The 23,161-nt window shown below is 40.0% G+C and overlaps 1 protein-coding gene across 1 annotated transcript in view; it reads right to left on the bottom strand.

Annotated features, from left to right (window-relative positions):
- nbeab (neurobeachin b) overlaps positions 1-23,161 on the bottom strand; it is a 342,438-nt gene that overhangs the window by 268,170 nt on the left and 51,107 nt on the right. The window contains exons 2-4 of the mRNA XM_066660786.1: positions 5,203-5,434; positions 1,101-1,201; positions 242-337 (exon numbers count right to left, since the gene is read on the bottom strand). Coding sequence (XP_066516883.1) covers positions 242-337; positions 1,101-1,201; positions 5,203-5,434 — 429 coding nt within the window. The remainder of the gene's footprint in view (positions 1-241; positions 338-1,100; positions 1,202-5,202; positions 5,435-23,161) is intronic.

Genomic DNA, 23,161 nt, shown 5'->3' with positions numbered 1-23,161 from the left:
TGCTTCGCAAGGTGACACACATTCACACATTCACTCACACACTCACAACTATTTACACTAAGGATAAGGAGAAGAAGAAGAATGTGACTGGACCCCTAAATATAGCTAAAAGTGGAAATCCATGGGATCCAAGCACTTTTCTACAAGTCAAACCTTACATTCACTCGTCTATTGTTTTTTAAGCACCAGATTCTACAGTGCACAAGACATCAAGAGATACAACAATGTTTGTAAGACTTACAGCAGCGCTCCGGCCGGGGAAGTTGAAGAAAGCATCTGGTCCATGTCTCTGTGGCATCTGATTCAGCACTGACAATAGCTTCACTGCATGTCTTGGCTACACACACACACACACACAATTAAAATTAAATATAAACATCTTCACATTTCAGGTGCCATTCTGCCATTCTGTATTAAACCTTTAAATACAATGGATACAATGGAAGTACAATGGTAAAAAAATATTTTTAAATGTTTTAAAGGTTTTTTTGTTGTTATTTTTTTCATATGAATATACAACGTACCAGTATTTTTAATTGTGTCCATATTTTATGGAAATTTCATTATTATTGTAGTTCATTAAAATTGTAACTGTGATGTAAACGCAGGCCATTACAGCTATTTACAGCTGAATTCATTCTTCAAAACCATATAATAACTGCGCATCAATACAGTAATAGCATTAAAATAATGCTATAATAAACAACAACAGGCCACAATATTGTAGTGTGAACGAAATTTCATTTTTGCTCAAAAAGCCTAATATTTAAATGAAGCCACATAAATCAGACTCCTCTTAGCTGCTTCATATTAAACCCCCTGCTAGTGACCCTGTAAGTCTTTCTGATGAGATGTACTCCACAGCGCGGGATAATGAAAGCTATTGTGACAGCATCTTCACTGTGGCAGCGCCCGGTGTCTATCCCGCGCCAATAGCCCTCAATCCAGCCAGCAGGAAGTCGATAACTCAGGAGGTCCTGGTTATTCTGAGGCTGATTGCTCCAGCGGTCAGTCAAGAGTATCACCGACTGACCACAGAGCTGAGTGAGAGACAGCAAGGCCCTCAAACAGCAGGGGACCCGGGGCGGTCACCGGCTTACCCAGAGTCCTCCTTCTCCTCTCAGCATGCTGAAGAGCATTTTCAGCTCTTTGACTGTGATACTGTAACTGGCCAGCACTCCCAGCATGTCCACCAGCAGATCTGATGAGAGAGAGAGAGAGAGAGAGAGAGAGAGAGAGAGAGAGAGAGAGAGAGAGAGAGCAAGACTGAATATTGGAGCTGTTTAAGACGCCACGAAGCAGCTTTAGAGGATTTGTAACAGTGGGACAATGGCAAGGAAATACTCCCTTGAGGGGGACCCATCCTACTCTGGTCAAACTGCTGATAGAAATGAACAGTATCACCAGTTAAGTCTGTCGTTATGCTACAGTGTAGTTAATAGAGTATTGATGTAAAAGTGATGGAAATAATGGGGTTAAGGCAATAATTATTAAAATAATGATAACAATATTGCTACTACTACTACTATTACTACTACTACTGAAAGAGGCATCAATCTGGGGCAACAATAATAGGTGCTGGAAGCATCAATCAAGTGTTGTGGACTGCAGGAGAACAATATTCCATCAATATATTCTGAAAACAGTAGAGATGGTTGACATTTTGTTATAAAATACACTATGTCCAAGTCTCTGTAGACACTGTTTACTTAGAGAATTCTGTTACACTAAGGCTGGAGGATGCAATGGATCACAAGTTGATTTTTGTTTGTCTGAATGTATTAAACATGTTAAAAGTATTCAGCAGGCCACAGATGCAAAACTAAGTGATTCCTTATAATATATTCCCACTTTACTAAAGAAAAAAGAATAAATAAGCTGAATACTTGAGTTGGTGGGGAACCACTGGCTCTGGAAATCAGTAAAAGGTTCAGAGAAGCCGCCTACAAATGTCTGTTTTTACATGAGCACCTTCTGGTAAAAAAACAAACAAACAAGGAGAGCGAGGGGGAAAAAAAGCATACAAGCTTTGACACTATCCGAAAGAATGTATAAAAGGTACAGCTTCATATATCAAGATAAAAATTAAATGAACCACCCACAACATGCTTTACTTTACTAAAGTTCTGGTGAATGAGAGTTTAACATCAGTCAAAAAATAATAATTAGCTAATCTTTAGACAAAAAGCTCAAGAACCGTTGCCCTAAGGTGCACCCATTGTGAACGCTCATTCAGTTGTGCACAAACAGTTGTATAACCTCTATAGAAATACACAAAATGAAACAGGCCACTCTGGACAGCTTAAATGGCTGCATTGATGGTATTGATAATGTATCACAAAAGAAATCGTTATGGCATAATCACAGTATCGATTTTTTGTTCCACCCCTTCTCAGAATTGGACGTGGAGCACTTGCGAGTTTTCTAGAGTGATGGTGCTCCACCCTTTATCACTGGAATCGCTGGATTCGTGTTTGTGATCCAGAGCGTATACTCCAGCATCAGTACCAGATCTCACTTACAAGTTTCCTTCCCAAGAGAGTTAAGGCTGGTACAGCAATGGGTGACTAGCTACCTGTGATTATCCTTCATTTCAAATGGACAAATAGTGTATTTAAAGGATGAGGCTGAGCTGCTTGCTGTGTATCCATGACAGGATTTGTGAAGAGACAGCAGGCCTCAGTATTTCGCCTCATATTTAATTAATAAGGGCTAAAGCAAAATGGTAAAAGAATGCGAGGGAAACTGTGAGATAAGGACCTTCGCCTGCAGTGATCCAAAAGCAATAAAAAGCAAAGGCCTATCGATTAGTGTAATATCTTTATTTTAGAACCACGCAGAGACTCTCAGCCTCACAAAGAGTTCACTCCACTGACAGAAAGAAGAGCATCGAAAAGATGCAGGCAGAGCTGAGAGCACATCAATTACAGACTGAACAGTGGGGGGCAGGGGAAAGGGGAATCAGTATTCGTCATTCGTAAACGGTAAGGAAAATTTAATATTCCTTTAAACTGCCATTCATTCTCATTATGGAACAGACGGCAACTAATGAGATTTTTCCCTCAATCTCTTTCGCTCTCCTTCCAAAGCCTGATGAATTCTGCTGTAGAGGAGATATCAACTTAATCCATATTCTCTCTCTCTCTCTCTCTCTCTCTCTCTCTCTCAGGCTACTCCTGGCATTAGTGAAGAAGGCAAGAAAGCAGATCTACGGTGTTGGTTGCTTTGTTTCTATTGTCTCCTGTCTGCTTTATATATGTTATCTCTGACCCTATAATCAGATCGGCCCTAAACAGCACTGCGTTCTGTTTATTAAGCCAAATGCTCCCGAAACTCGGATTAGCGTTCAGAAAAACGTAGAATCAGAATGAATTGTGGCTAACTCCAGCTGATTTAGCTTAAAGAGAAGGACACTTCAGACTCTCAGGGAATCATATCAGTTTTAATGTAAGTAAAATCAGTTGAGATCATTTGAGGACGATGAACTTATGCATAGCTTCTTTTACACAATATTTATTTACATTTTAATCATGCAACAGATCAAGAACAAAAAAAGACCAACACATATTTGATGTGTGATTATGATGGTGCTTCAAGGCCACTTGTTAAGGAAAATAAAACATGATTTAGTGATATTGAAGTCATAATATTTTCATGCTAAAGTGTGATTCATTGTTCCCTGTAGTTCAGAAACCATGTTTTTTTTTCTTTTGTAATAAAAGCAAAACTGTTCTCTATATTATTGACTGATTTTTGAAAAAAGAATTACCCATCATGTTTGTTTTTGTAATTAAACCTCTGTAAGTCTGAATCGAGTTTTCAAATCTAATTCTTTTGAAGATCCAATATCTGCACCTTTCAACATGAGGCAGGTTCTCCCTGCGCCTCGCAGAAAACACAGTGTAGATGCACAAGTGAAATGAGATGCCATTGGGCAGTGTACAGTGACGACCGGAGCATGTGTTATGTGCAGAAAAGCTCTTTTGTTGCTTGTTATATTTTTTTTATTTTTTGGTCTGTTAATATTACCCAGTGAAAGTTGTCCAACACTCAATCCTGACTCAATCCTAAAACACCAGCCTCTTCATGCCCTTAGTCCTCACTGTTCAGTTCGTTTCTGCTGCTGGCGTGATGATGGAGTGTGGTTCCAGATTGTCCCCAGTGGGTGGCAGGGGTTCAGTGAAACAGCTCTAAACTCTGCAACTCAAATCTTATTTACTCTTGTCTCTGTAAACTCTCCTGCTGATGTGTCTGGGGTTCCTCGCCACTCTATGCTTTCAGTCTCCTTCTACTTGCTCCTGTTTTTTTTTCATTTTCTGCTCTTTTCTTTGTCTCTTATTTATCCTTTTGCTGCTGTGGTCTGACGCAGCAGCTTTACTCCTGCTCTGTTTCTGGTTTAGAGTTTGGGAAGTGAGCAGAAAGCTGGGGGGAAGATATGCTACTTACACTTAAAAAGAAAATTATGCTGACTGTCTTAAAATAGAGAGTTCAAAGAATGTAGAGCTAATAGTATTTAAATGCAACCATAAGAGGCTTGACAACTTATCAGAAATATCCTTATATACACTGTATATTGCGATGTTGTTAAAAATGCAAAAATGTTCTCAAAAAATGCAATAATTAAATAGAATGTTAATGCAGTCAGATTAAGTAAAGAAAACCCAACTGCTAAAGTAAACACTGATTTAGAAAGAAAATAATCATAACAGTCCACTTCAAAGCAGACACACGTTTTAAAAGGTCATGTCACCTTCATAATACATCATCAGAAGGGAGTTTCCCAGCATTTAAACCAGGATATGACACCCTAGAGCAAGTATTTATTTATTTATATTTTTTTGGCTGCTAATGGGCCTCTGGGTGAGTAAAGAAGACCCCAGAGGTTATGTATATTTTATTTTATTTTGCTTTATTAGTCAGTCAAATATACAAAATAAAAGTCCTGGACAAATGGTATGTGACCTAAGTTTTTTTTTATACATACGTTGTAGTTGACTGGATGTTGACGAGTGTGTTTTAGTTGGGAGTGTGGGGGCCTCTTCTGTCTGGAAACTACTACTCGTTTACAACAGAAAATGAAGACATGATAAAAACTGTTCAGAACTCTAATCAAGACATGGACTATCCCTCAACTGTCCAACCCATGCATCACAAATGTCCAATTATGCATCACAGTTGGAAAGTACTGTAACTGTGTCTGACCTGCGATCATGTCATCGACGGCACTCATCTTGAACAGCAGCAGCTGGATGAGCCCCACCTCGGTGCTGGTCTGCAGGTTTCGGACGCTCTTGCGCAGGATAGCCGTGAACATGCTCCAGATCTCCGCCTGACATGTCACCTGACAGTGCTCCAGCAGATCCACCATACACAAGATGCTCTCCCCATCCTGGATGATGAAGTTCGTCTCCAGGTCAAACTCACCACCAACCAACTGCAGAAGAGCAGATAACAGACAGATATTTCATTATTAATCAGAGTCAAATACTGTAACAATATTTAGCCAAAGTGTGCCATCTAAAACATAGTTTTCTACTTTAAATACAATGTAGCTATCCATAGATTGCAGTCATTTGCTTAATTTATATGTTTATTTTACTTTATATGTTGATTTATTTATTGTGCCTGGGCACCATACTGAAGGTTTCAGATGGCTTCACTAAAGTAAACAGATGGGAAATTTTGATATAGTTATCTCATACAAAGTTCGTTTTCCTGCGCTGGAGAGAGTCTCACATCACTCAGAAGCACAGAAGCCCAACACCTCTTTCAGAGGAGTGAAACACTCACATTGTTGCATAATGTGGAGCAATGGACTATTATTCCTCTGTTAGCCATATTAGCATTTTTGTCATAGGATCTAATGAAAAAATTCTCAATGCATCTCTCTGCTATTATGACTGAGTCATACATAAATCATATACAAGCTTCATTAATTGTGTTATTTTACTCATGTTTTTTATTTTGACTACAACAACAAGCCATGTATTTTTCATCTCATTCATTCCCCCTGGTTATAGGGTAAATAATCCAATCCTGCTCTCCCTGTGTTCAGAGTCTGTAACAATTTGTTTGAAGATAATACAAAAACTATTTAAACATCACTGTTTTCATTTGAGTTGTGTGTTTAGCTGATGAGTACTCAATATGAAGGACTCATCACCAACCCATGGATAGCTCCACCCATGTCACTGAACAACTGACTGACTCTTATATATAGATCATTAAAGACATAGTAATCTACTTCACTGTATATGTAGCTTAAGCTCCACCCACAATACAATCCTACTGATTCACTGACCTCTACTTTATGGTTTATCAGAGAAATACTATTCAGCTTCACTCTATAGACACAGTAGCTATAGCTCCACCCACCACACAAAAATACTGATTCACAGATTCTGCCTCATACTTAGATCAACAGAGATCAACATCTACTTTACTGAATAGATACTACAGTCATAGCTCCACCCACAGCACCCCTGGGCTGTCCAACTATGCTATAATATCAAATATAGATTGTTTTGAGGGGGGAGACAATCTCATATCTCAGACAATCTTTGAGCTCAATATTCTACTGCCTGATCTAGCTCCTCATAACCATCATCATTAGCATACTTGTAAACAATAACCAATGATTTTATTCTCGCACTTCATCAAGCATGAAATTGACCGCCACTGGCCTTCGCCCGGATCCCAACAGAGCCTTGAGCCTCCTCCATCTGAGACCAGTAAAGCAGGAAAGTGGAAAATAGGCTGCAAAATCTTGCAGGAACATTAGCATGATAAACAGACAATGGCCTTACAGGAACTGGCAGTGAGGAGGCTGGTGACGTGGCGGAATTGTTGAGTGCCATTATTCCACCGAGGGAACTGCGGAAAACAGACGAATCAACTCTTATCACCGGCTCAGCCGCCAGAGAAATGAGGCTGACTCTCAGCCAGATTGTTTGGGCACCTTTAATTTGACGGACAGCAACCCTTCCACTGTACTAATCTCCCACAATGCAACAGCTGAAGGACGTCACAACAAACCCTCCGTCTCCACTGCCTTTCATCTGACGGCCAATTTGCACAGGACTGTACTGAGTAACGTTGGCTAACTGAGTGAATGTGTAGAATGAAAGATTGGAGGACCAGAGGTTTAATAATGGAAACTAGATGCCATTTTCAGAATCACCAAACACATTCCACATTATGTTTTAAAGCCATTCAGCTTTAAGTAAAGTTCAAATACAGTGAGACATAACATTATGTACAAAATAATGCCCCGGACCCAGTATGTTATGTTGATGTTCTTATTTAAAATACAAAAACCTCCACCACGCAGAAAATACCTCTGGTCATCTGGTAATTTTACTGCACAGTTAATTAGCACTGGGTCATATATTGGTTCATTTGGTATACAGTTTAAAATCCATCTTTCTTACATATCGTAATACAGCCGTATGCAAAAAACAAATGCACAGAACAAATTTTAGACAAACCACAAACACTAGGGATAGTAAGCTAGCATATGTGCACAAATTTTATAACAGTTCTCTCAGTTCTCATTTTATACATCATGAAATATAATAGTTTTTTAGTCTGTGTACTCTTGACACAATAATAAGTAGAAAGCCTATACAAGATCCAAGTCATGCAAAACAATCCAAATAAATAAACTACTTAAAATACCACAATATATTTTAAAATAAATGAATACTGTGATACACATTTTTGGCCATATCTATACGTTCATGCCAATCAGTCACATTTGCAGCCATGTAAATGTGAAAACTGCCCTCTTGGAATACAGGAACATGGTATGCCCACTTTTCTCACTTCTGTTCACAAAGCTGCCTGGAGACCTTCACTGCACTGTACCACCTCTCAATCTATGAGCCCCATAGCAAATCACAGTTACGTATAGCCTTCACATCTTCACCAACACCAACTGCAGCCTAAAGTTACTACCACCTTAAACACAGAAGCAGACTAACATTTTGTCCAAGCCAATTTTATATATAAAAAAGCACTGTATATATTTATAAAATATAAAGTATATCATCATGGCTATTATAAGTCCTAGGTCGTCTTCATTGGCTTCCAGTATCGTTTACAGTACACATTGCTTGTGTTGGTGTTTAAATCCTTGCATGACTTTGCACCTTCTTATCTAAGTAGTTTACTTCAGTCATACTCTCCAGTGCGTACTCTTCGGTCCCCAAGCCTCCATTTGCTTGAGGTCCCACATTTTAAGCTAAGCACCATTGGAAATAGAGCATTTTGTGTTGCAGGTCCAAAGCTGTGGAATAGTCTTCCTGATGAACTGCGAGCTTGTTCATCTGTAGATGTTTTTAAAAACAGACATAAAACTCATCTTTTTAAACTAGCATATGGATGATATTATGTGTATGTGTTTATGGTTATGCATGTGTCTATGTATGAATGTGTATTTACCTTTTTATTTACGTTTTATTTTTTCTTTTATTATCTATTGTACAGTGTCCTTGGGTCTCTTGAAAGGCACTTTCAAATGAAAATTTATCATTATTATTATTATTATTATTATAATTTAAAATGAATAATATGAGCAGTCCCTTTTAACCAATGATGTATGTTTAAGTGCAAGCAGAATCATCTGAATCATCAGAGCTGAGAAACTGCACTAAGGAAAAATAAGGGTTACTTAAGTAAAAACCAGTAAAGGCATTTTGACGCTTGTCTGAGTGAATCATAACATGAATGACACAAAGCTGTTCTGCATGTGTCTGCAACACTGTCACAGACCTATAATCAGCCAGCAAACTCCAGACACGGCGTGTGTCTTTACTCAACACAAGGGAGAACATTTCAGCCCAGTTTTGGACACAGAAACTCTCCTACTCTAAAAATAACAAAACATTGTCTACGGAGGTTGTGTTGTCCCTGCGTGAGCTAATGAGTCACTGTAGATCTCAAGCACTAAACCATTAAAACTCAACTCAACATGGGCAAAGAGGACGAGCTGTTCTTGGAATGTGTCTGGAATCATGTAGAAGATGGCCTTCTACACAGAAAACAGTAATATTACCCCCTTGTATTTTCACTCATTGTTCATGTTATAAACTCCATTGACCATATAGGTTCACTTTGTACAGACTGTAGTCCTTCTGATGCTCTGCTGGCTTTGGAAACCATCTTTACAGTGTTCTTCAATAATCAGGACCACCACCTCAGCGCAGAAGTGACACCAACTGCTTTACACTGGTAGGAGTGAATCAGACACAGCAGTACTACTAGAGTTTTTGAACTCCTCAGTGTCCGTGCTGGACAGAGAATAGTCAGCCAGCCAAAAGTACCCAGCTGACAACGCCCCGTGTCCACTGATGAAGGACTAGAAGACATCCAACACAAACTATGCAATAACAGCTGATCTACTGTCTCTAACATTCTGAATCTACAAGGTGGACCTACAAGGTAGATGGGTCTAACAGGGTAGACTGTGTTTAAAACACTCCAGCAGCACTGCTGTGTCTGATCCACTTGAACCAGAACAACACACACTACCATGTCAGTGTCACTGCAGCACAAAGATCCACCACTCATATCATACCTGTTCTGTTCTGTGGTGGTCCTGACTGATGGAGAACAGGGTGAAATGGGCAATAGAGGGCCTATAATCTGTATGGAATTTAAAAAGGGACCCTGTATGATAAAGGAACTGGGGGTGGGGGGTGGGGGGGCCAAAAAAGCACCGAGAAGACTTTCTTGCAATTTTTCTTTCTTGCAAAATAGTGTGAAATGTATAGACAATTACTCTTCATGCGCTTATGGAACTAGAAGACAAAGAGTGAGGTGACTTGGAGCTGAAGTGGTCAGGAGAGTTAAGAGTAAAACAAAAAGATTTCAGCTTTTCTGATGATTAGACTTTAATTCCTCGTCTTCATTCTCCTCTCCCGATACAATGGCTGCAAATTACTCCCGGACACAAGCCCTGCATTAAGCTCATTAAAACAGAGCATGGATCGGATTCTGAACAGCAATATTAATGAAGAGGCTTTGGAGTGTCACTAACAGACATCACATACATTAACACCGCTACAGCAGAGCTGCCAGAAAACCACACATGTGATTGAAGTTTTCCTCACTCTGAGGCGGGGGCCTCAGGGCTGGACTTAACAATGGATCCTTTTTATTATCTTCTTTATTCTCCATAAAAAAAGGCTGTGATTTAGTGGTAAGATGGGGGTTTAAAGCCATACCAGATGTAATTGTATCTAGCTGGCAAGTTAACATAACATTAGTTCTTAGGATATATCAGGCATTAAGTGTTTAAAACTGACCCAACTATCTATGAAACCGACTAAAACAAGACAGATATTATTCAAATTTTAAAAAATAGATGATAATTCAAACAATACCCTTTTCTTTTGTCATTTTATAGAAACTGTTTGGAAAGTATTAAAACAATTAAAAGCCATTTTTCATTTTATTTAAAAAAAAAATGTAGTGTTTTTGTATGTAATGATTTTTTTTTTTAAAATGAATTAAAGAGAAAACACCTATAACTTACCATACAGAAGGCTACTTTTTGTATCTATATTTCTGAGAGTGTACCCACCAAGAGCTTCACCGATCCTCAGAGACTGAATAAGGTAATTAAACGTTACGGTCAGGACATTTATGATACAACATTTGCTTTTGATGGGCTTTGCTTAAGTAACAGCACTTTTCCACCGGCGCATAAAAGACCGTAATTGAGTGTCGCGCTCGAGACTCCGTCTAATCTCAGCACACTCTCAGCAGAAGTTTTACTTGTGGAGGTGGAACACTGCCGAAAAACGATCTGATGCATGGTAAGAGATTTTTTATGCTTTGTTTGAAGATGAAAACATTAGTATTACTGCGAGTGCCTTACAGGAAATCCCAGCCGTGCACAAATGAGCTCCTTAAGACAATAATAAAGCCCAGCACAAGTGCTTATGGAGTGGAGTTGTACAGAGAAATCCTTGCTGAATCAGGTCTAAAATGGAAGAAATCTGCAGAAAGCCATAAATACCTCATCTTACACAGATTACAACACAAAAGCAAAAAAGTCATTAACTGCATGAATTACACTGAAGATCATATTTACACATGTCACACATTAACAGCGCTGGACTGACTCACTCTCTCTCTCTCTCTCTCTCTCTCTCTCTCTCTCTCTCTCTCTCTCTCTCCATGGCAGAGGCAGCCAGAGTATTTTTTTGACAATGTAGAAAACTTTGTCTATTTTGCTCTATTCCTGCTCCATAGGTGAGTAATATTGACTTATTTTTGCTGTTTCAGATCACTTAAGGTGGAAATGTCTCCAAACTTGGAGCAGCATTACCGAAAGTGCTACAAACTAAACAAGTCGAGTTACAAATGAGTTTCTGTGGTAATTCAAACAGTAAATAAAAACAGACAAATTAAACTTCAGAAATGTGCAAACAACTGTGGCTTTTTCCCCCTGAAACACACTGCTCCACCTTAAAAAACCCAGGGCTTAGAAGTGCGTTTTCCCACAATTATAGATGTTCCTTTTAAACGTACTGAAATATAAAGGAGAAGAAAAATGGCTAAAAACCAGAGATTCTGTTCTTCACTACTCACTCTGAGGTGCTTGGGTTGGGGTGAACAGTGGCTCATTCTTATTTAAAGGAACAGGCTCTGAAACTGTTCGTTCTGAACAGGGGTGTTTGATTTCTATAGAGGTTTTATTTTTGCCTTGTATTTTTTATCTTTTTTTGTGCTGTTTAGTTTTTATTGTTGTTTTTTTTTTCCTGATTTGGCCAAAGTACATTGAACGTCAAATTTGATTAAGACCCCAGAAAGGGCTCTGAGGCCAAATTCAAAAGGGCACAGTCACAACAGTGAAGTATTTCATATGGCAATTCCAGACCCTTGACACAAACGTCACTGAAATCCTGAATGAAAGCAGGACAGAGTCGACTGAAAGATCAGAAAACATTCAGTCTTATTATGTGTTGGTATCTCCATTTTTGACGTTCACCTAATTCATGTACTGACACCTATGGACAAAAAGACATGGTCCAAAATGACTTTACGATTTGTTTCACAAATACAATTCCTTAGAATTACATTCTCTCCCTATTTTCCCATCATATTTTCAGCGTGAGACTAATTAAATCTCATATATATTTGCCATTTATTTTAAACCCATGTATACAGAGGTAACAATACAAACAACAGAAACTTCCGTTGGTCTTAAAAGTTATAAAAGAAACCTCAGCTGGTAAATACTGATATGAACAGACTTTGAAACTGGTATCTGACTATTGGTAATTATCATTTCTTCACAGTCAGCAGCTGCTCTCCTCCTCACAGGAGGACAATACATTCCATACATCCTCTGCTCTTCAAACCAAACACTGAGCATCCAACGCTACAGCAGACTGAAGGGTTTGCTTTCATTCCTTTCAGTTCCTCTCACACCCTGATAACGAAAAGGGAGAACATAGAGCACTTTTAAAGGGAAAACAGAAGAGTATTATTTGTGGGCTTATCTTAAAAAGAGCAATGCTCTGTCTGTTTCTCCACGCTTTTCTCCTCCTACAAAGACGTAATCACACAAGAACCAGGTGCTCAAATTACCTGCCTATAAATAATGCACTCTGACAACAGTAGCAAGTTAGTGCAAGTAGTATTAGACTTCTAAAGTTATAGCTTATAGAAGCTGTAATTTTTGTTTCTACACCAACCAATTCAAATTCTTCCTTCCTCTCATCAGCAAAGAGTGAAGGGCCAGGCCCTCCCTCCACTTCAGACACTTGCTGGTGTATCGTCTTCTGTGTAGTAACATCACACTGCCTTCGTCTGAGCGTAACCCCAGTGGGAGATTAGATAAGACAAACCCACTGAAGTGAGAAAATGACAGGAGTTATCAAACCAAGTCAGTGCACTGGCAACAAATGGAAATGATTAAGTGCCACAAAATAGCCAAGGTTAAAGTGCCATTCTGGTCCAGCAGCATCTCTAAGTGTGCTTTAGGAGATATGCTGGAAACCAAGCAAAATGAACACAAAGAAATGGTCCTTTAGGTCCCAGCTGGATTTTCTGTGGTCCTATTTCCAGGGGAACTGCACTAGCTCAGTGTAATAATCTTAAAGAAGCAGAACTGTTCACAGTGGTGATGATAGGAAGCAAACATTTCAAGTGTTTGTGTTTTAAAGCTCCACCACGAAGCCTTGAATAGATTGTCTAAGACTTTGTTTGATAGTTTGGAAAGCAGCTGGTGTCGACTGATTAGAGAGTGGGCTTAGGATTGAAAGACTGCCAGTTTGATCACCTGGACCAGCAGAAAAAAAATGGGGGTGGGGGTGAGGAAACACCACTGTATTGCATTGTCTCTCAACATCCACAGCATAAAGAGTGTTCACTGCCATGGACACACGATTGCTACAAAGAATCCATTCTGAGGTTCTCTACAGTGATAGTTTTTTGAGAACCCCTCCCCCCATAGGGACCTAAGGCAGACCCTGCTATCCTTGAACTGTATGGCAGCAACACAACCTGCAGCACCACTGTGTAAATCCTTATGATGATAGAACATAATGCTAGAAGACTAAAGCCTCACTTCTTTAAATGCATGTGATGTGCAGTTTCTGTTACTGTGTCTTTACCACTGGTGTACCTAGATGGGCTCAGGTCTGATTAGCTGTGCTGTATTGTGCCAAAAGTGTACAAAACCATCCCTTTTGTCAAAAAATGATTATAATGCATTCATTAATTCATCCATTGTCTGTAGCCACTTAGCGAGTTCAGGGTCGCTGTGGGTCCAGAGCCTAGTCGTAATCATTGGGCAAAAGGTGGGAACACACCCTGGAGGGGGCACCAGTCCTTCGCAGGTGACATTCACTCACATACTCAACCCTACAAACACTTTTGAGTTGCCAATTCACCTGTCCACCTGTGTTTATCAGATTAGATTAAATTAGATTAGATTCAGACAGTCTTCCGGAGTTGGACTCGAACCCACAACCTCCAGGTCGCTGGGGTTGTGTGACAGGAACACTACCTGCTGCGCTACCATGCTGTCTGATTATTATTCATGGTTTAATAAAATAAAATAACATCAAATTTAATAACATCAGACAAGGGAAACGAAATAAGAGAAAATAAAGGACACATGCTCCTGCTCTGGGGAGCTTTCACTCCTCATCCGGGGGTCCAAAAGCAGCCTAAACTCCATGAGGCTAAATTTCTCACCTGACACTGATTTTGATTATTGACTGCTATAATAATAAAATAAACCAACATTAAAAATAATAACAATAATAATAATAATAATAATACAATTTTGAGAATTAATTATATAATAAAATAACAATATTTTATTAAATATTTTAAATAAAAATAGTTGAATGACCGCACCTCTGTGTTTTGCAGACTCAGTCTCTTTTCATGTGCTTAGTTACGTAACTGACAACACACTAACCATAAACTGTGATGTGGTTTCTTTGGAGTGTGATAAAAGAGTGTGAATGATGCAGTTATGCAGTCGTGGTGATATGAAAGCATGGACCAGAGTTTCTGCATCTTCCATAGTGAGCATGCTATATTATCCCTGAGAGCACCACCCCAGTGACAGTTCACAACCTTATTTTTGAGACTGCAGTGAAATAGCCCACCTCCTTCTGGGCTCCTTTCGGTCCCAAAGCTTAGCACTTACCTACTTCACCATCTGTGATGCAGACTCTCCTGGTTGTCATGGTTACAGAAGGCGCAGATCGAACTATGTCCATTTCTCGGGGAGAAATAAATAGAGTCTATGTCCTATTTGCAGATAGTGATGGAGTATGAGGGAAACCAACAGCCACAGTGGTCTTGGGGGGGTAGAGGAACAGGTGTCGTATCTCCTCTATTATCTATAAATACGGGAAGCAGGATGCAAACTAGTGTTCTCTCGCTCGCTGTGTATGCTGATGAACATGGAGGTCCAGACAAGGCTGTCTGGAAGAGGCGCGTGCCTGCAGTCTTCTGAGGCTCATATGGCTCTCTGTTGAAATGGAGCAACTCCCCGAGCTGCGAAAAGCAGGCCGCAAACGAAGACGGGTGAGCAATCCGTCCAAGGCCTGGAATTGATTTTCTGATCGTATTCCTCAGAGGGAAGCTCGTAGAAAAGGAATGGGGTCTCAGATGGGCCGTCTGCGGCTTTCGAGGTCATGCTTGGGAATGGTACAGTGTCATATTTAGAGAATAATAAGATATAAAACAGCAAGAATAAAAAAAAATTATAATAAATATTGAGCAGTACAAGGATAATTACTCAAAAAATGTATTTAAGGGTCTAAGCTTACTTACTTCTCTGTACGTATCCCAATTCCTATAGCTCTCAACATAAACAACACTGTCCACACTCCTGATGAGTAGCATGTCCCAATTATTCAATAAAGTACCCTACTATTGTATGACATTATAAAGGATACATAATTTTCAACGTTTCCACAAGTGAATACAGTTCTGAGGGATTAATGCAATGTCTGTGAGGTATTTTGGTCAAAATACCATAAGGACCAAACGCCACAGCACAGTGCTCCTTTAAACTGTTCCTTTAAATGAGAATGAGCCACCGCTCAGTTCAGCCTTTAAAGCTGAGGCATTGGATTAAAATTGCGAGCTTGTAAACAGTGAGAAAATAGTCTCTGAATTTTATTAAAAAAAAATTCACACTTTTAATCCAGTAAATAACCTTTAAAGGAGCATGGGATGCTTCCTCAGCTGTTGAGGCAATGCTGGGGAAGTATGAGGGGCCTGTCATGTGGGGTGCTGTAGAAAGTGGTGGGGCTCTGCTCTACTATTTTTTCACTTTCATCAGATCAGGCAAGTTTTTGGAACAGAGGATATGATTCTGGGACATGTCCAACGACATGGTATCTCCAGAGACTGAGGAGCTCAGGAGATGATCTTCAGCCTCCAGACTCTTTTTCTACCTCACCACCATCAAAATGTCAGAACTATAAAGGTCAAGCAAAAGATGGATGTGAAGGTGAGAGAGAGAGAGAGAGAAATCAGATTCACAAATCGTTTATTATATAAAAGAGGATGATAAAACCATTATATGCTGTTAGCCATATTAGCATGTTCATCATAGGACCTAATGGAAAACTGAGTAATTCATAAAAAGATTATTTGACTTGTGTGTCTGAGTAATGAGCAAGCACCCAATATGGCAGCAACTATACACAGTGACATCAGCTGCAATCCAAACAGCACTTTTAAGGTTTTGTACCGACAGAGACTGTAACTTCGCCAAACTTTATCATTTAATTCTCCTGCTCCCTCCTGCTGTAAAGAAAGCTTTGAGGGAAAAAAAGCTCATCTCATTTCTGCTGAGCTGCATTTACTTTTCACTCCGCTGCTGTAAAAAGCTCATTGATTTCTGTATGAGGTCTGTTATAAAGTGCTGAGATATACTGCTGCAGCATTCAAGAACTAAAGGCATCCTGTAAGTGCAACATCTTTCTTTTTTCATTTCAGTATTTGCAGAAATCTATAAGCAGTGTCCACAGGTAAGTGTAATAAGATCATCCATAATAATCACTGAGAAAACAAGCAGTAATACACATAATAAATAAATCACAAAATATAGATTAAAGGGCGGTATTCTACCATTTTTTCACAAGTGATTACAGTCCACGTCTGTGACATGCTTTGGTCAATATACCACAAGGACCAAACACCACAGGGTGTCTCAATAACTGCACTGTGTACTTATCCCCAACTAAATGACCTTCTAAATGGCCCTTTGTCGCTCCACATTCAGCTTTCAATGTTAAAGCCAATTTTCTGTGCTCTTTTTGGTCATAAAACAGGCCTAGATTTTAATCACAAGAAAACTGCTATTAGATATTTTCCCCAAATACAGCCCAAGTGTCTGAAACAAGGCAGACACTGATGGGACAAAATCAGAAGGTGCAGAGGAATATACATATATATAAATTGTGTTTTGACATCAGTGGCCAGTCATCACTTTTTGAGCCAATATCTCTGTGAGCTGCATTCCCATTTTTGCTTAAGTCAGACGTATTGGTTTAAGTTTTATCAAGAACGCTCTCTCGCACTCTGATTTGCTTTATAGGCATGACAGATTAAATGCCTATGTTTCCAAAGCAGAGCAGTCTATATGACGAATCTCATTGCTCAGAAATCAACAGAGAAGAAGAAGAAAAAAAAAACAGAAAAGTGACATTAGGGAACAAATGATAACGCAATTATAATGCAACATTTAGGAGAGAGGTAAATGAAATAAACAGTGGTAAAGATGAAAGCAAACTGTAAACTGAGCACTGGAGCTGTCTGCTTTTCTCCAGTCCTGTGGCAGTTTTGTATAAACTATTGCTTCTACTCTCTCTGCCAGTAACATATTCACTTTGACGTTCTCGGCCAGCGTGGGGAAGGTAGGGATTTTTTTGGTCATTTTGGGCAGTAAGGAGTCTCTGATGTTACTGTAATTTGTACATGAAAGGAGGAAGTGATTCCCAGTTTCTATCTCTCCAGATTGGCAGTGGAGGCAAGTCCGGTCTTCTCTGGACAGCCGGCTATTTCTGTGCCTTCCTGTTTTGATCACCAGTTTATGGTCATTTATTCTGTATTTTGTTAGGGTTTGTCTTAGTTTCCTTGCTTTAATTTTAATCTAAATCTCACACATCTCCCTCAACAAGTGTTGAAAGAGACTGAAGTTCATTTGTTGCTCTACACACTTTGTTTGCCCCCCTTCACCCTGTTCTCCAGTGGTCAGGACCCCCACAGGACCACCACAGAATAGGCATGAACCTGATGAACGCTTTAATCTCTGGTATTACACATCATTTTTGCACTGCAACTGTATTGCACACATCTTCTCTAGACATAAATAATAAAAATGAACATTAAACAAGAATCTCACCATATCGAATCATCCCCCCACACTAAATCCAGGCCTGAAGCTCCAGAAGGCATTAAAGGCCACTCCATAAGTGGTCAGTTAATAGCAGATCTACCACCATGAATCATAATCATTTCATTTAATTCATTCTATAAAAAAAAAAAAAAAAAAACTTTGATTATACATTTACATTGCTTCATCTTAATCCTCATTAGGTCATTTCAGTATGCTGCGGGTTCATTTCATTTACTGTCTCTTTCTCCCTCTCCCTTTCTTTCGCTCCCCCTTTCTCTCGCTTTCACTCACTCTGTGGTGGAGTGACTCTCTGGGCTGGTTCTGACAGTGCAATTATTTTGATCAAACACCAAATTATCTCCCATCTTCTCGTGGCTGAGAGCAAGCGAGAGAGCCTATGTGGCGTTATTTGAGAGAGAGAGAGAGAGAGAGAGAGAGAGACTAAAGTCAGTGGATAGAGAATTAAAAAGTATAGGTGTGTCTGTGAACCTAAAGCTAAAGCCACAGAGAGGGTCCTGAATACTGATGTCCTTGTTCGGCAGAGGTGAGATCATCCAGTTGAACAGAGAGAGGGGGTTTGTACAGAGCGACAGCTTCAGAGTGGGATGATAACAGTGGAGAGAATCTAAATCCTAAACCAACACTGGGAAACCTTCATAGATGTTAATTAAGTCAGGACCGACCCTCTCATAAAGAAATGTGCAAACTAGGGAGGGATTACACCCTGTTCCCCTGAGAACCTTGAAATGGAGGGTTTCTTAAAATGTTTCTGCCATTTTAGAATAAATAGCCCATGATGTAAATGCTATAATCCCAGAACAATGGCACAAACCTTTATGTAAAGACCCAAAAATATTTAGAGTGGAAGTGGGAAACCCTTTTGTCATCCCTCCCCACAGAATAGTGTTCAATACCTAGCTCAGGCAGGATCATTTCCCTTTAAACATAAGAGTCCTGTAATATGAATACAACTACAAGTGGCACTAGATACATGTGTAGGCCAAAATCAGACAGAAAGCATTTTAAACACAAAACTGAAACCTCTTCCTAAATGCAGTATTGGTTTTATATAATAAAGCACTCACAGGTATAAAGAGGACTTCAGCACTGCGGACAGCTCCCCACATCCACTGCCCAGGACAGAGGCCAACACTTACACGCTTCACTGAAGACCATGCACCACTCACATTAGGCTGCACACTGCTATGAGGACCAGGAGAGGCTACTGAGCCCAGGAGTTTCTGCTTGATATGCTCAAAAAGCTCTGTCCTTAGAACAATGAAGTGACCCATGCAAATCAAGACCAGCACAAACTTGTCAGCGTCAATTAACAGCACAAGGACAACATCATTTTATACAGAGTTTTATTGATATAAGTATAAACATATAACAATCGGTAAGTTTAAAAATCTGGACGGTATCATATAATGAGCAAGGTATTTATGCCGTGTGTGTGATGTGTTAAATTTCTCTTCTGTTAGAAATTAATTAAGAGAACATATCCCCCCTCATAATAACCTTGCACTGCAAACAAAGCTGCACCGCTGTGTAATACCACCTGACCGCAGTGGATTTTAGTCATGGCAAGTCTCCAACTCTAAAGAGCTCTGATGAGAGTGAGAGAGATGAGAGAGAGAGATGTACATAAAGAAAGATCAAAGCCCAGTAAGCTGGACAAGCGAGTGTTAAAGAGCACTCTGGGAGACACTAAGAGACACTTAACTGTTGTTTAACTGGTTCAATTAATTACACCTGTTTATAAACTATTCTTGAAAACATCCTCTTCATGTGGGCAGATGAGTGGATGCTGAAACTAAAGTATCCAGCTGATGGACGAGCGGCTGTTAAATACAAAACTTTTTTCTTTTTTTTCCCTCCAGTTTTCAGAAATTCCGTTTTCTACAGGAACACCACTGCCACACAGCTCCAAGGGGTCTTGGGTTAAATCCTCATCTAAGGTCACTGTCTGTGAGGAGTTTGTTGTTGTTTTCCCAGTGCTTGCTTGGGTTTCCTCCAGGTGGCCATTTTCCCTCCTGCAGTCCAATAACACAAGACTGTGGACTGACTGTGTGACACTGTCCACAGGTGTCAATGCATGATGTGCTGTGAAAAACTGGCTCCCTGACCACTGTGCATGTTCTGCACTGAACATAACTCTTGGTAGGCTCATGATGAAGTAGCTGCAAATGAGTGAATGAACGACGCAACACAGTTTGATGGGTCAAGAGTACAGTACTATATATTATATCATTACAATTATTCTCCTCAAAGATACAACAACATTAACATGGTTATACCCAATTACGACCAAAATAACAGCATTGCAAAGGATATTAACCTAAAATGCACATTATGATAACAGCCCTTCAAAACACTGCACAGAAATAATCTCACAGCATTACCATGGTTGCCTTAATTCCAAAAAGTCGTTCTCAATATGGTCATACACAGGGATCACAAAATTATAACTCCCGTAGTAGGCTGCTTTGAAGAACCTAATGTATAAAACATATTCTGTTTACTACATAATTCCATATGTGTTCCTTTATAGTTTTAATGTCTTCTGTATTTATTTACAATGTAGAAAATAATAAAAAACAAAGAAAAAACATTGAATGAGAAGATGTCCAAACTTTTACCTGCTACTGTACATTCATAATATGTGGAAAATGGCTCAAAACAAAGGAAACCCTCCCAGAGTGGGTGTGTCCAAACTTGGGTACTGTATATAGCATTACAGGTCTTCAAAAGTAACATTTAAGTGGCTACCAGCTAAAAAAATAAAAATATTACTACACTGGTCTTCATAACTACATCATAACTACAGTCACACCGAGGAGGAGGTGCAGTCAGAGTAGAGCCAGGTTTTAAGTGGACCGCTGTGGAACAGACTGGACGGTGTGAGGCTGCAGAGGGCAGAGACTCTGTGTGAGGAGCCAGAGACACTGCACTGCCCTGACATTAGCATATGTTCAGAGAGAGGCAGTCAGTTAGAATTTGGCCGTTAAGAGAGAGGCAGAAAAGAGGGAAGGGCGCCTCAGGGCCGAGACAGTCACATCTGATTTAATATCAAAGGTGCTGCTGTGAAACCTCGCTGAAATCCAGCACAGCCATTTGATTCCCAAGTTCGGAACATGCTGAAATTCCGAAACTGCAGAGATTTTAATGCAATCCAAGACTAAAATACAACTGCAATTAACTAAATACTACCCGTCTCAAACAGCCTAAAACCAACAGTCCATAAATCAATCACACACAGGCAATACACAGTTGTTACAATGACTCAGAGTGATACGTACTGGCCTGGATGTGACAGAAACTCTGCACTAAACATAATTTGAACACTATGAATAAACAAGTTCATTCAGGAACTAGGAATTTCAATGTATGTAAACTGCAACTTTTAAGGATGTAAAAACGTTTCTCTGTGTCAGTGTGTTGAGCTGCTAATGAGCAATGAGTGGTTAAGCAGGAGGGGCCAGAACCTCCAGTTGGGGGTGGGGGCAGGGGGTTATATCCCTGCTCTGAAGACAGTAGCCAACTCTGTACAAAGATGGCTGAACCCTGGTAAAACCAGCAAAGCAATACATTTTTACGTATATAATAAAACTATTTTAATAATCTTCTAAACACAGATGCTCCTCTATTATTCTCTACTGAGTCTGTATCTGTTCTTCCTTTTCTTGGGGGCTACACTGGTACTGTGGTATGTCTGTGTGATTTTGGAGTTCTATGATCTATTACACACACACGCTTTGTGAGATAGAGCTGGAGGGCTACGAAAGAAGGTGTCACACCTAAGGACCTCCATCAGTTTAGAGCCAGAGATAAGGAGCAGACCCTCAGTGAATTTTACCCACTGCAATGCAGACCCAGCACCAGAGAGATGGATCAACAAACAAAATGGTCATCCATGCAGAACAGCAAAGCACTTGTTGGTCTTTCGGTGCCAAAAGGACACATACTATATCACAGGTGTGAGTGACCATTAGCATTCGGATCACAGAGCTCTATGGAGTGTAGAGTGGAACTGCGGACAGGGAGGGAAAATAAATAAATAAACACACACACACAGACTCTCACACAGAGGCGCTGCACTTATCTCACGGCACAATCAACACCTCTAGTCGCCTACTGAGTGTGGGCTTAGCACAGTAGCACAAATCCAGCACCTTCCTTTCTGGAGTCCTGATGCACAGATCTACAAACTCAAGCAGTTATTCTGATTTTCTCTCTTGGGTAAGTGCATAAATATTATATTTTATTATAAATGATTGACCTCTGATGACAGGGCTTACTTCAATTCATCATGAATACCATTAATGCAAACCAATACAGGATTATTCTTGTTGCTCAGGACACTGTCTGTGACTCTGTGTGGAGCTGCTAGTGAGCAATTAGGGTGAAAACAATGGGGTTATTTCACCTAATTTAATCTTGTGGCTGACTGGTGTTTATTATTAGTGTCCTTCACAGCAGCTGGAAATTGCATAAATCTAAGACAGTGATGAAGTTACGTTATCGTTATGTTTAAGTGGTTCTAAAATTGAAAATTAATTGTGTGATATATGGGCGGCTTGGTGGCACAGCAGGTAGCGTCGCAGTCACACAGCTCCAGGGTCCTGGAGGTTGTGGGTTCGAGCACAGCTCTGAGTGACTGTCTGTGAGGAGTTTGGCGTGTTCTCTCTGTGTCCATGTGGGTTTCCTCCCACAGTCCAAAAAGACAGGTTGGGAGGTGGGTTGGCGACTCAAAAGTGTTTGTAGGTGTGAGTGTGTGAGTGAATGGGTGTCCCCTCCACGATGTGCTCCTGCCTTGTGCCCAGTGATTCCAGGTAGGCCCCGGACCCACCGTGAACAAAGTTCTGGGGCCGTAATAAAATGTCTATTACATCCTGTGGTCAAAATCTCACAAGGATCAAACACCAAAGCAATGATCACCCCTTGTCTGCTCCTTGAAATAAGAATGAGCCACTGCTCACACCATCCCGAGCACACAGTGAGGAGCGAGGAGCTGAACTCTATTTGTTTAACTCTATATAGCTGAGCCTATTAAACCGAGTTCTCTTTTTTCTCCATTTTTAACCAATAACATTTCGCTGTGCACATTGTGTTTGTTTTGCTCAGTTCTCTCTTATCAAAGTGGGTCCAGCTGTGATGGGAGAGGGAGTGGTAGTATTCTTGCGTCTCTACAAACTGGCTTCAGAAGCTTGACTGGGGCTTGATAAAACTGGTCAAACCATAGACTGACTGCACAGTTCTATACTTTAAATTGGA

The sequence above is a fragment of the Hoplias malabaricus genome, chromosome 1 (assembly GCF_029633855.1).
Source record: "Hoplias malabaricus isolate fHopMal1 chromosome 1, fHopMal1.hap1, whole genome shotgun sequence".
Lineage (NCBI taxonomy): Eukaryota > Metazoa > Chordata > Actinopteri > Characiformes > Erythrinidae > Hoplias > Hoplias malabaricus.
Note: the sequence above shows the minus strand (reverse complement) of the source record. Positions and strands in the feature narration are given on the sequence as shown.